General features: G+C 33.6%; 1 protein-coding gene across 1 annotated transcript in view; it reads right to left on the bottom strand.

Annotated features, from left to right (window-relative positions):
* The window catches only part of LOC127546780 (uncharacterized), a 93645-nt gene extending 87180 nt beyond the window's left edge, over positions 1 to 6465 (bottom strand). Inside the window, exons 1-2 of the mRNA XM_051973725.1 lie at positions 6316 to 6465; positions 5783 to 5834 (exon numbers count right to left, since the gene is read on the bottom strand). Coding sequence (XP_051829685.1) covers positions 5783 to 5834; positions 6316 to 6465 — 202 coding nt within the window. The remainder of the gene's footprint in view (positions 1 to 5782; positions 5835 to 6315) is intronic.
* Between the last annotated feature and the right edge of the window lie 8642 nt (positions 6466 to 15107).

Consider the following 15107-nt stretch of genomic DNA (forward strand, 5'->3'; position numbering starts at 1 on the left):
TGGGCACTGAGTGATATAGAATAAATGTTTAAAACATTTATCTCATTAAATAAAACTAGAAAACAAAAAGGGATTGCATCAACATGGAAGCATGTTTTCCAGGTCTTTCTTGGAGAAGGAAACAAAAGATTTGGTAGTAATTGTTTATAATTTTTCAGGCAAATCCTCTTTTCATGGAATGTGCTGGTCTTAGTACTTTGCAATGCTCATAAAGAACATAGGTAACAAAAGATCATAACAACTTATATATAAATTCTATCAAAATAGAGCAATAAGACTATAGATTTAAGGAGAATCTCCAAACCAAGTCAACAAATGCTTTAAAATTCAGTGATTTCAAAATAGCGAAAAAAAATACATTTTAGCAAAAAATTGGTTTAAGTTTAAGACAAATAAGAGGGCATGTAGGCAGCCCCATAAGCAAGGCTTTACTCTAATTACAGGGGTTCTCAAACTACGGCCCACGGGCCAGATGCCATAGCTGAGGATGTTTATCCCCCTCACCCAGGGCTATGAAGTTTCTTTATTTAAAGGCCCACAAAACAAAGTTTTTGTTTTTACTATAGTCTCGTCCTCCAATAGTCTGAGGGACAATGAACTGGCCCCCTATTTAAGAAGTTTGAGGACCCCTGTTCTAAATAGTTCTAAAGTTCTGCCCAGTTCCAACAGTCTATGTTCTAAGGTCTTTTCAACTCTAAAGTTCTTTTATCTCTTAGGACGTACATTCTCTAGCTGATATCAGAACATAGTCAAAGTATGTGTCAACTCTAACATTCTCTGATTTCATAAAAATTCAATATATAGCAGAGGAAACTCTCAATACTTATAATTAATTTTTATTGCAACTTTCTTAAAGACAAACAACGAAACAAAAGAAACAAAACCTTGATGTGAAATTAAATGCAATAACAGTAAGGTCAAAAGAACCCAGAAACTGCTTTAGCTAGCTAAAACAAACAAACAAACAAACAACAAAACTAAATAGCGTTGCTAGGAGAGAGAGATAGAAACTAAGAGAAAAATAATGAGAAAAACAAACTCACTATTATAGAGTAGTAAGGACAAATAATATGAATATCTCACAAAATAACCAAAACTAGTGAAGACCAAAACAAGTCTATGATATCTTGGCATGAGATTCATTTTTAGTGTACCACCCCAAAGCATTTATAGATAGAAATTACTTTATGACAGAAAATAAATGGAAATGTAATATAAAGAAGTAGAAATGCCACTCATCTAACTTTATTAAAGAATAATTGGATGAGTCCAAATACATACACATTAGGAAATCTTAAAAACAGCAAGGGTTCATTTTATATGCTATGTCATTGAAGAGGAGACCCCCAAACTCAAAAAATCCTTAAAGGAGAAAGTCTCCTTCAACTCTGCTTCAGTGAGGTACCCTGCCCTGAGGATAAACAGTTTCCTCCGTGTTATATAAGTGGGGTCAGCTCAGTCCTGAAACTCATTAAATTCAATTCAAATTCCAGCTCAAGCTGAAACCCAGCGATGAGCCAACTTGGGCTCCAAACATGCCAGCTATGCCATGCCATGCCAAAGAGCCTTTGTCCACTGGAATATTCTTTCCAGTGCCATCTTCTCTTTACCCTCACCTATTTCCTAACCAAACTTTATGCCTCTCTGTCAGGATTTCTAACCTTATTTCCAATCCCCATAATAAACTTCTTTTATGAATCTAAGTTTTTCAGGTCTGTAAATTCTTTTACAGAGAACCTCTGAGTCACCAGAAGGGAGTTCCCAAAACTCCCTACCCTTGTGCTGAATCCCAAGAGGTTGCAGGGGAGCCACACCTCTCCATTTGGTTCCCTGAACCCCGAACCTGCCACTAGGCCTTATCATTTAACTCCCTGACCACCAGAAACCCTAATCTCATTTTGGTTCCCTAAATCTAAACCTTATCATTATTAGAAAATATACAAAAAAAGTATATAGAAAACAGTGTCACCCAAAGCTATTTTTATTATTTACTGATCTATACTTTCTTATCTTGATTAAACACATATGTATGAGAATTACCTACACATTTATGATGAAAATATGAGAAGGTAATAAGTAGAATTTCATAAGTAATTTTCTATAACAGGAGATATCACCATAGTCCCAAATTGATTAAAAGGTTATAGAGAATATAACATCTTGCTATATTTATTACTACTTACTTTAAAAAAGAATTATTCAAGCCAAATATATCTTTTAAAGAGTTCTAACAAGGAGTAAATTGTGCAATTTTTGTCATTTAATTTTACTCAGTCTCAGTTTTCTCATTTTACATATAAGAATGATAATAGGAAGGTAAAAGGGGAATAAGCATTTGTAAACTGCTTTCTATGTGCCATGAACTGCATTAAGTACTTTTTATAAATGTTATCTAATTTGATTTTCAAAACAATCCCTGGAAGTAGATGATATTATTACCACCTACATATTAGGAAATTAAGAAATATATTATTCCCATATATATTATTAGGAAACTAAAGAAACAGAGGTTAAATGAATTGGCCAGGGTCACTTAGCTAGGAGATATCAAAATCCATATTTGAACTCAGGCAGGTCTGTCTGACTTCAGGCTCAACACTCATTCTGCTGTGTTGCCAGAAGCTTCTTGAGAATATTAAAAAGCACAAGCTTCACTGTGTAAATCACAGTGTAGATCATTGTGTAGATCAAATGAGATAAACTTAAAGCATGTGAAATAGTTTTAAAAATTAAATCACCATATGCTAAAAAAAAGGGAAGAGGAAGGGGAAAAGAGACGAAGAAAGACAATGTATACTAGATTCCTTGACAGTTACTTTTAAATACTGTTCAATAGACTTTTGACTTTTGAGATCAAGGGAAAGTAAAAAATAAAAAAAGGGAAAGATATGCTCATTGAAGATGATCATCATAGTCAAAGAGGATATCTTGGACAGTTAAAATAGAAAAAGGGATTCCTTACATATTTTCTTTATTGATATATATTCTAAGTGCTTTAAAAAATATTATTTTATGTATATGATCAGAAAAGAAACATATACAATGCCTTTGTATTGAGAATAAAGGATTAAAAAATGTGTGATACATTAGTAACCACAAAATAAAGATTTTAACCAAAAAAAAAAAAAAACATATCAAAGGATATGAACAATTTTCAGATAATGAAATTAAAACCATCTATAGTCATGAAAAAATGCTCTAAATCACTTTTTCTTGCAGAAATACAAATTAAAACAACTCTGAGTAACCACCTCATACCTTTCAGATTGACTATGATGATAGGAAAAGGTAATAAATGTTGGAAGGGGATGTAGGAAAACTGGGACACCAATGCATTATTGGTGGAGTTGTGAAATGATCCAGTTATGCTGGAGGACAATTTGGAATTATGCTCAAAGGGCTATCAAACTGTGTATACTCTTTGACCTAGAAGTACTACTTCTACTTTTGTTTGTATCCCAAGGAAATCCCAAGGAAGGAAAAGAAGCACATGTGCAAAAATGTTTGTAGCGATCTTTTTGTGGTAACAAATAATTGGAAAGTGAGTAGATGCCCATAAATTGGGAAATGGCTGAATAAGTTATGTTAAATAAAGATGATGGAATATTACTATTCTATTTTTTTAGAAATGATGAACAATCTGATTTTAGAAAGGCCTGGAAAGATTTACATGAACTAATACTGAGAGAAAAAAGCAGAACCAGAAATACATTGTAAACAGGAATAGCAAGATTTTATGATGATCAACTCTAAAAGACTTGATTTTTCTCAATAGTTCTGTGATCCAAGACAATCTCAATAAATTTTGGATAGAAAACACTATTTGCATCCAGAAAGAGAACTATGGAGATTGAATGTAAATGCTATGTTTGCTTCTTTTTTCTGTTTTTTTTTCTCTCCCATGATTTTCATTTCATTCTGATTTTTTCTCTCCCAACATAATTCATAAATCAATGTGCATTTAAACAATTAATTATCAAAAAAAAAAAAAGCCCTGTAGTCAATCAGTCAATAAACATTTTTTCGACATGCCAGGAATTGTACTAAGTACTGAAGATAGAAAGAAAAGTAAAAGCAGTCCCTGTGCTCTAGGAAATAAAATTAGATAGAAGACCCATGGAGGATTTACAGGAAGATGTGAATAAGAAAAAATAAATAGTGTATGATAAAAAGTATAAGTGGGTTGCCAATTGAAGTAACAAATGGGGATACCTACTTTGATTAGTCCACAGATTTATTGAAGCAGATGTGTTTCTCACTAGAGATATGAAAGTAGATACAATATAATTCAACTTTTAAATATCTAACAATTTAGTGGAAGGAAAGACATATCCCACATAACTATGAAGAAAGAGACATTTCAAGAAAGTATTATATGGCATTATAAAAATAGGAAGCAAGTGACCACTTTCACCTCAGGGGCACTAGAGAAAACTTTATGGAGAAGAAGCCATTTGAGTTTGAGCTTTGAAAAAAGTACATGAAGGATCTCTGGGTACAGGATATGTGCAGGAAGATGGAACCAGTGGAAAGGAAAAGGGGAAGGGAACATATGCATAATTGTAATTAGTTAGTTGAATCTGGAAAGATTTCCTGTGGTAATGGCAAAGTTTATTAGGAATAAAGAGGTGTTTTTTTTTTCTAAAGAAAAAAAAAAAGTCTTGATATTAAGAAACAACATCTCCTCTCTAAGAGCTAGAATTCCAGTGAGCAATAGAGAAAATACATTTGGAAAATAGAGAGTGAATTAAATACTTGTTTTTGTTTTTATTTTCTTGATTTGCAATGGGACTTTATATTGGAATAAACTCGAAGGATATATTTTTCCTTTGACCTTCTTTAACTGTCTATTATAAAAATTTTGTTCTACAATAATGAATTTTGCTAATAAATATTTCACTAAGAAGAAAAATCTTCCAGCAATGTCTTTATAGTCATTTACTGAAAAGGAAGGTTAAGCCCTATAACTTTTCTATTCTTAATAGGTTTCAAAAGACCTCCGTTAGTAGGTTATATCTTATCATTGTCAATGAAGGGACTGAGCATAGAGAATTGCTGTCTGGTAACTGAACTGAGGGACTGCTTCCATTGGGGGATGGAGGAAAGAGTGACTAGGAGAAAACATGTATTCTAGATTATTAACACAGAAATATCAGGAAGACTGGAGGCCAGACAGGAGGAAAACAACAAAAAGTTAAACACCATAGGAATGTAGAGACAAAAGGGAGTTTAGAAATCATCTAATTCAAAGCATAAACTATTACAAAATATGAATTTCACTGGTAGCCATCACCTGCTTAATAATAGATATAAGAGGAAATATAGATTAGTGGAAAGACTGTTCTCAAAATTAAAACCCATACATTCATCCTCCCTCTAATATAATTTGCATGATTAATTATGGACAAAAATATCACTTAACCTTTCAATGGCACAGGATATACTCTGAAAGAACTTATGAACAAGTTGCTGACTTGTGTGGGTAAAAGATTTTCTGTACTATTTCCCACACTGATAAAGCCATGGTTCTGGATCCAAAAAAATTATAGATGTTATAATATTTGTACATATATGTATATACATATATGTATATATGCACACATGCACACATATATCCATAGAATAATGTAGAAAATATCCATGTGATTTAACCATGTTCATAATTATACTGTGTCAAAGCCAGAAGTGGGGTAATAATAAATTCTTGGTGTTCTGATTTCAAATGTGTCATGTTTTCTACAATGTTCCTTTGAAAAGAACTAGGGAAAGAACCTGTACTTACCCAACTGATCATGGTCACCAAAACTCAGATTATAACTAGCAAATGGTAATGTCTAGTCATTAGAGAGAAAAGACTTAGATTCATTATAACTTCTATTCTTATTCTGACATTAGCTAACTATGTGACCAAGAATAAGTCCCAGCATCTTCTCAAGCTCTTGTTTTCTCAAATGTACAGTAATAGTATGAAGTATATCATGCAGTAGAAAAATGCTAACTCTTCAGTAAGAGATCCTGGGCTTGAATCTTAACTTTATGTGATGTTGGACAAATAATTTGACTTGTCTGGCAATCAAATGTAAAATGAAAAGATGGGATTAGATGACTTCTAAAGTTTCTTGAAGTCTAAATCTATGACCATATTGATCCTATTAATACTAAACATTTTTGGATAGTTGTGAAAACATCACTTTAGAAACTAGAAATCATTACAGAAATGTGAGCTGTTTCTTATATTTGACAAATTGTTATCATTATCACTACATTGAATTTCTTTTCTAAGAGCTCCTTTTGAAAAGGCTGAAGAGGAAATACCTGAGCCCCTGCAGAAATGTTGGCTTGGATCTTTGGTTCAGAAGGGGTATTGCTTGACTGGGCAGGTCCCACTGTTTTTCTAAGAGTCAGGGTTTTGTGGAGCAGGGACTGTTGTGCAGATTCACAGTATCCAACTGCTTGCTCTGTCATGCTCAGAAGATGAATTATTATACAGACACAAAAAACTCCCCTTGCAAGCTGTCCCTTCATATATTGAGACCTGGCTTATTCTATGGGGAGAGGCGGGGGACATGTTTGGGGTAGCAGGAGAAAGAGAGGTGGAAACAGATGGTAGTTTGGCAGAGTGATTAAAACACTAGATATCTGTTTTAATGAATTGCCCACCCAGCAGATAAAATATTGCAATAGTCAATCTCATTCTACACAGTTAGGAAGAACAGTCTTATTTACAATATGCATTTGAGCTGGTGAAAAGCCACATGCTTTCTACTGTCCTCTCTAATGCCATATGAGGCAGAATTATAGGAAAGAGATGGAAGGAGACTCTTGAATGTAAAATGAGTTGAAAAAAATGGATATTTAGAGGTGGCCTCCCTTGTGACTCTCAAGTCCTATGATTTGGAGAAGCCCAGCATGAAGAAATCATAGCTTCCCAAATGATTGAACTTTAAGCACTCCAATAAGCAAGGCAGATGGGCTCAAGGAATGAATGTCTCAGGTACTCCAGGTGAAGGCTATGTTTTTAATGGGCAAAGTCCTTGCTAGAAATGAGGGAGTTAGATTTTCCTTTGGCATCATTCCAGGATGCTGGGGACATACTGTCTGAAAGCCTGTTTCTGGATGAGGAGTTATACATCTCTTACATATGCAAAAGTGCTGAAAACCTCTTTCTGCCAGGCTTCACTTCAGTTCAATTTAGGAATTGTTTATTGCATGATATCTGTGAACTCAGCAATAGCAATAGCAATAAGAAATATTAATTGTCTATTGTGTGATGAGATATGTGGTAGATAATGAAGGGAATTCAAATATTAAATAGGATGTGCATGCTCTGTTCTCATGAACCTTATAGTCTAGAAGAGGGACACCACACCAATACAGATAACAATGATGCAAGGAAATGTCAGTATACTGATTAGAAAAAGCTTAGAAATAAAAAAAAAAGCTATATTATGAGATTTTGGTTGGCCTATGAAAGGTGAATGATAGGATATAAAACTGCAATTGCACAGTAGAGAAGGGAATATTACATCAAATATAATTCATGCCCCAAATGTAAGGCACAGGTGTATCTATCTAGAACTATAGATTGTTAGATAAGGCTGAATTTTTGTGATCAGGGAAATCTAAAAGAATAGAAGGAATGCTAAATTTGGCATCATGAGACCTAATTTCAAGTCCCTACTCTGTTTTTCCTTGGATAAGCTATGTGACTTTTATGTATCTTAGCTTCCTTATTGGTAAATTGGAATTACCCAACTTGCAGATTTTAACTTTGTACATTCAATTTAATAAATTTAATTCAATTTAATTTTAATTAAAAATTTAAATAAATAAAATGAAATAAAGTTCAAAAAGGAACAAACAGCATATTCTCTCATATTTTGTTTTGTCCTAAATGAGTCAATATAAATCAAACATGTAAAAATTTTGCATCAACATGATGTTGAAAGAATATTACATTTGAAGTCAGTGTACCTGTATTTGAGTCTAAATTCTGGTATTTATTAATGTCTGACATTGGATAAGTTCCTTCTCATTTTTGGCCCTCATTTTCCTTATCCACCACAAGGAAGCTGGACTGAATCACCTCTAAAATCCTATTTAGCCCCAAAATCATGATAACCTTGCAAGTTTCTTTCATACTCATAGTTTCTTTGCCTTTGATTTTTTCCCATCCAAATATATTTTCATATTAGCCACAAAAGAAAGAAAGTGAAAAAAGCATGATTTAATCTGTACTCAGAGTTCATACTTTCTCTTTCTGGAGGTGGATAGCATTTTTAAATCGAGTCCTTTGGAATTATTATGGATCATTGTATTAGAGTAGCTAAATCTTTTTTTTTAATAATTATAACTTTTTATTGACAGAACCCATGCCAGGGTAATTTTTTACATTATCCCTGGCACTCACTTCTGTTGCGATTTTTCCCCTCCCTCTCTCCACCCCCTCCCCCAGATGGCAAGCAGTCCTATACACGCTACATTTAACATGTCACAATATATCCTAGAAAGAATATATGTATGCAGAACTGAACAGTTCTCTTATTGAACAGGAAGAATTGGATTCAGAAGACAAACATAACCTGGGAAGAAAACAAAAATGCAAACAGTTTACAATCATTTCCCAGTGTTCTTTCTTTGGGTGTAGCTGTTTCTATCCATCACTGATCAATTGAAACTGAGTTAGATCTTCTCTTTGTCAAAGAAATACACTTCCATCAGAATACATCCTCATACAATATCATTGTTGACGTGTATAATGATCTCCTGGTTCTGCTCATTTCACTTAGCACCAGTTCATGTAAGTCTCTCCAAGCCTCTCTATATTCATCCTGCTGGTCATTTCTTACAGAACAATAATATTTCATAACATTCATATGCCACAATTTGCCCAGCCATTCTCCAATTGATGGGCATCCATTCAATTTCCAGTTTCTAGCCACTACAAACAGGGCTGCCACAAACATTTTGGCACATACAGGTCCCTTTCCCTTCTTTAGTTTCTCTTTGGGGTATAAGCCCAGTAGTAGTAGCTAAATCTTTCACAATTGATCTTCATTATAATATTGTTATCATGTACAGTGTTTTCCTGGTTCTTCTCACTTGCATCAGTTTATATGTCTTCCCACATTTTTCTGAAACCATGTCACATGTTGTTGTTTTTAAATAGCACCACAATGCTTAGAAAACCCTAGAGGATCAATTAAAAAACTATTAGAAAGACAACTACAAAACACTTTCCACACAAAAAAGTCAGATCTAATTAAATAGCACCATAGAATTCCATCACAATTTGATATTTTTATAGAATACATATATATACTTATCTAATTAACTAACACTTTTTGGGTAGGTGATGCAGTGAATAGAACACCTACTTTAGAGTCAAAACGACCTATGTTCAAATCCAGCCTCAGATACTTACTGATTATATGCTCCCAATTAGCTTCACAAAATAGCATTTATCAAAAGCCTAATTTATGAAAATTGTAAAGCATTATAGAACTACAAAATATTAGACTCTAGGAAGATAGCAGGCATATCAGTAATTGGACTTCAGACAATAGTCCCAGCTAAATTGCATGCAGTGAAAAGAAAGTATATGTTGTTTTTAACATGATCTACTCCTTCCTAAATAAATTATAGTGGGTCCTTATTACTTATAAAATGGGCTTTTATGCTTGAAAGTTAAAGCTCTTCATAGTTTGGACAGTGGATTGAGCACTGGATTTGTGATCAGGAAACAAGAATGTATAATGCTTTGCAATTCACTTAATCTCTGTCTGCATCAGTTTCCTGAACTATGAAATGTTATAAGAATATTAACTGTGTCAAAGAGTTCTTGTGAGGATCCAATGAATTAATACTTGGAAAGCACTTAGCATAGTGTCTGCCACATAGCAGGTGCTTAATTTTGCCCCTCTTTTACTTCTCCAATGTTCTTATATATGTCTTCCCAATCATCCATTCTCAGACTCCCCTACATTGATCAAGTTATTGCTCTTCATACATGATGTACTTACTGTTTCCCATATCTAGCCCTCTGTACTTGTTCTCCAGGTTTAAGAAATATTCTCCTTCACATCCATTTCCTTGGTTTCATTCAAAACTCAATTAAATGTATCTGTAGGACTTGCAAGATACTTCTAACCATTATTGACAAAGATTCTTTTGTATCTATTATATTTTGCTTTCATTGTTGTTCTATTGTTTCAGGAATGTGTGACTCTTCATGATTTTACAATTCATTTTCAGATGAGAAAAATGAAGCAAATAGGGTAAGTTGCCCAGATCATGTAGCTAATAAGTGTCTGAGGCTGGTTTTGAACTCAGATTTTCCTGACTCCAGGCCTGGTTCTCTATTCACTGTGTCAACTAGTTGTAGGGATATACTCTATTTTGGGTCTACCTATTCATGCAGTGTTGCCATTTTACAACATTGGTTTACTTGTTTAGGGGAGGAAAGGAAAGGGAAAGGGAGGGAGAAAAATTTGGAACATAAGATTTTTTAAGTGAGTACATATGTATCCGAACAATTGCTGCTATAAAAAGGAGAATGGCTGCCTATGGCAGTAGTAGTCTTATACCAGGAGGTCTTCAAGCAGAGGCTAGAATGAAAAGGATGCTATGTACCAGTGCTATTTAGATTAGAAAGAATCTTTGAGGTTCCATCTATATTACGTGATTCAAGACCAAGAACAAATTGTGTTGTTTTTTTTAATGAACTATTTCCTGACTAAATTACTTTGGATTGGATTGCCTTACATACAATACATAAAAGGTAAGATAATTAACAACAGGAATTTTTTAAAAATCTCTAGCACTTAGCACTAGACTTATAATCTACAGGTGCTTAATGTTTGTTGCTTGCTTGACCTAATTCTTTCCCTTTTCCCAGTTATTCTATAACACAAATGATAACACCACTATCCTCTTAACCCCACCCCCAAAATAATATCAGAAAAATTTTCCTTGTCTTTCCTAACAATCTCACAACTTATTTCTTGTCAACCTATTTCTTGTCATTCTGTTCTCCATAGGAAAAAAAGACCTTTCCTCTAATATCCCTCCAAATGAGTTAGCGCAATTATTCAACACTCTTTCAACCATCTCTTCTCTAGAATGACCAATATCAACTGCTTTTTCTTTCTTATTCTGATTGTGAACTTCTGTCTCATTTCTCTGTTCCGGTTCTTCTGTTTCACATCTATCAAAGCTAATACTTCCACCTTGCTACACAATTACCTGTGGCAGTAGTCCCAAACAATTAGCACCTAATCGCCATTCTGGGACCAAGGCATTCTTAATCTCTTATTACATCCTTAAGGTTAACAATAAAACATCACAAAGGCCTTTTGCTCCAAAAGACCAAATGGAACATACCTGGTTCAAATACAACACTTCTTCACTTTCTATTTCTTCATGATATAAACACATCTCTTAAGAATAACCTAGTCATTTCTTTGATCTGTATTTTGTGCATACTTATCCTTTTCTCCTGGCATATACCATAAGGAACTAATATATGAGATCATGTCATTCATCTCATCTGTAATGATCTGATTCCCAGTTCAATCAAATCCAACCCCTCCTTCAACATGAAACTGTAATTAACATACTCTAGTATTCTAAGTGCTGACATACATGAGAGTGATTCGATTTTTTTTTTTTGAGTTAGGATCAGTAACACAAAAACTGAAGAGGGGAAAGACCAGTTAAAAGACAAGCATCCTAACAATAGAAAGGGGAATGGTCTGCCTGTGGCAAGTGAACCCTATCACAGAAGATCTTCAAGAAAAAGTTAGAATTAAGAGGATGTTATGGACCAGTACTAGTTGGATTAGAGACAAACTTTGAAGTTCCCTCTAAACCATATTTTTTGATTCAAGACCAAGAATAAATTGTGCTTTTTCAATGAAGTATTCCCTAAATTAGCACAATTTAATCACTTCTGTATAAAATTCTATAGATTTTTTGTTGACAGTCCTAGAACTTAGCACCCATTGTGTTTTTCTTGTATTTCTTTCTGAATCAGAGTCTTGTCTCTCAAATAATATCAAACATTTTGTGTATGTATGTGTGTGTATGTTTAATAATAATAGCTTTTTATTTTTCAAAATACATGCAAAGATAAATTTAAAGTTTACAAAACCTTATGTTCCATATTTTTCTCCCTCTTTCTTCCCTTTCTTTCTTCCTCTGGACAACAATTGAGCCAATACAGATTAAACATGTGTAATTCTTCCAAACATATTTTCACATTTATCATTCTGTGCAAGAAAAATCAAATAAGGGGAAAATAAGAAATAAAAGAAAACAAGCAAACAAACAATAATAATAATGAAAAGTGAATATTCTATGTGATCCATATTCAGTCTCCATAGTCCTCTCTCTGGATGTAGGATGGCTCTTTGCATCACAAGTCTATTGGAAGTGTCCTAAATTACCTCTTTATTGAAAAGAGTCAAGTCCATCACAGTTGATCATCATATAATATTGTTGTTGCTGTGTATAAAATTCTCTTGGTTCTGATCACTTCACTTAGCATCAATTTATGTAAGTCTTTCCAAGCTTTTCTGAAATCTGCCTGCTCATCATTTCTTAGAGAACAATAATATTCCTTTACTTTCATATACCATAACTTATTCGACTGTTTCCCAATTGATGGACATCCACTGAATTTCCAGCTTCTTGCCATTGCAAATGGGGCTGCTACAAACATTTTTTGCACATGTAGGTTCTTTTCTCTTCTTGATGAAATCTTTGGGACCCAATAGAAATACTGCTGGATCAAAGAGGTCAAAGTTTATAAACTTTATACTTTGGATATAATTCCACATTGTGCTCCAGAATGGTTGGATCAGTTCACAATTCTACCAGCAATGTATTAGTGTTCCAGTTTTCCCTTATTCCCTCTAACATTTAATATTATCCTTTCCTGTCATCTTATTCGATCTGAAAGGTGTGAAGTGGTAACTCAGAGTTGTCTTAATTTGCTTTTCTCTAATCAATAGTGATTTAGAGCATTTTATCATATGACTATAAATGGCTTTAATTTCTTTGTCTGAAAATTGACTATCTATATCTTTTGACCATGTATCAATTGGGGAATGGTTTGTATTCTTATAAATTTAACCCTGTTCATTATATATTTTAAAAATAAGAACTTTATCAGAAACATTAAATATAAATCCCCCAGCCCAGTTTTTTGCTTTCCTTCTATTCATAGCTGCATTTGTTTTGTTTATGAAAACCTTTTAATTTAATATAAGCAAAACGATCCATTTTGCATGTCATAAGGTTCTTTAACATTTCCTTCTTTCTCCACAGATCAGAAAGGTATGCTATTCCTTGTTCTCCTAATTTATCAGATCTCTTAAAAAGAATATACCATTTTGTCTATGTCTTTTATATCCTTTCTTAATATTTACTATAGTGATGAGCATTCAGGGAGTAATTAAGGAAATGTTAGGACTAAAGGATTTTGGAGAGGGGATAGACTTTATAGATCATCTAATTTGACCAATTTATGAAAAAGAAAATTTAAAACTAGGAAAGGCTGATAACGTTTTCAAGATTTTTTTTACAGAGATAATTAGTAGTGGGGCTGAGATTAGAATTCAATTATGAATTCTCTGCTATTTTGCTCACTTATTCTATTCTGTTCAGGATATGAGAGCTCAGTAGCATATGGTGAAAGGATGGGGGGTAGAAAAGAGAAAAATGAAAAACTGATTAGTATGGTAGAAAGAATACTTAATTAGGATTCAAGAAACCTGGGTTCAAACTTCAACAATACCATAGACATAACCTATGAGTTTAGGCAGGTCATTTTCCCTTTTGGAATGTAGTTTCCAGAATTTGAAAGCAGGAAGTGGTTTACCTTCTTGGATTCTCTCTAAGATTCCTTCTAGCACTAAAACCTTTATCTCCTAATTCCTAATCTAATGTTTTTCCAATTCTATCTATATAATTTTACAAATATAAGTATATTAATTCCTTTTAAAAGCATTTAAAATATATCTATGTAAGGGAATCAGTTGGGTGGAAAGAATATTGAACTATGAGAACCTGGTATCTAGTCTCAGCCTGGTAACTGAGTAATCTTAGATGGATTAGATATTGCTTCCCCTTTTATAAGTTTAATTTACTCAATTGTAAATTTGTTCTCTAAAGGTCATATCAGCTTTAACATCTTATATATCTAACATTACTAATTCTAGGTCTCAGTTGATATCAGAGAGACTGAAAGAAGTTTTAACCTTCACCATTTCCTAAAACTTGTTGCTCAGCTCAACTCACAGATTGTTCTGTATTTAAGATGCCGTATTTTGTATTTATAATTTATATGGATTAGTTATTATTATCCATACATTATGGCAGACAAGCAAATTTAGAGAGTTGCACAGCTGTTCAATAATGTAAATGATGCCCATACACATTAGAGCTTCCAAATGTGGCATTATAATCAAAACAAACTCAGTTCCCAACCTCAGGGCAACTGACTATAACTGTCCTGAGTTTGGAAATTTATCAAACTACCCTTCTCAAGCATCTTGAAAATTAACTGACAGTTCAAACTGATTTAATCAAGAAGACCTTCTCTTTCTCCTCACCCCAAAAGTCTGTCTAGATGTAATGATGCAAGAAAATTTGATAAATAGATATAGATTTTCTATTTGATCATGGGTGGATTGAGTGGTGAAATGATAAATTCTTTGAGAGAACTTATGCTAAATAAGTTAGTGAGATAGCTCTTTGACTTCTGTTGCTATTCTTCACTCCTCACTCTTCTTATCTTCCTACCTCTCACCCACAAAACCCAACATAAATATACACTAAACAGCCAGACATGTCTTCCTTCTCCAATACCCTTAAAGCCAGAAATGAAATTTCCCCCAGTTTCTGAGGGAGATAGAGCAGAGCAAAATAAGCCACTTTCTCACTCTACTATTAAAATTAATAGGACTTTGCAAAATTCTTTCCCTCAATTGCCTTTCTAAGACCATGGAACTCCTACCTCTCTGGAGCCACTCAGTCACCTGAATCCCTCCTTTCTCCCTTACATTTAAATCGATTGCTGTGCTTTATTTTCTGGGTATACAATG

This window comes from Antechinus flavipes, chromosome 2, assembly GCF_016432865.1.
Source record: "Antechinus flavipes isolate AdamAnt ecotype Samford, QLD, Australia chromosome 2, AdamAnt_v2, whole genome shotgun sequence".
In the NCBI taxonomy this organism is placed as follows: domain Eukaryota; kingdom Metazoa; phylum Chordata; class Mammalia; order Dasyuromorphia; family Dasyuridae; genus Antechinus; species Antechinus flavipes.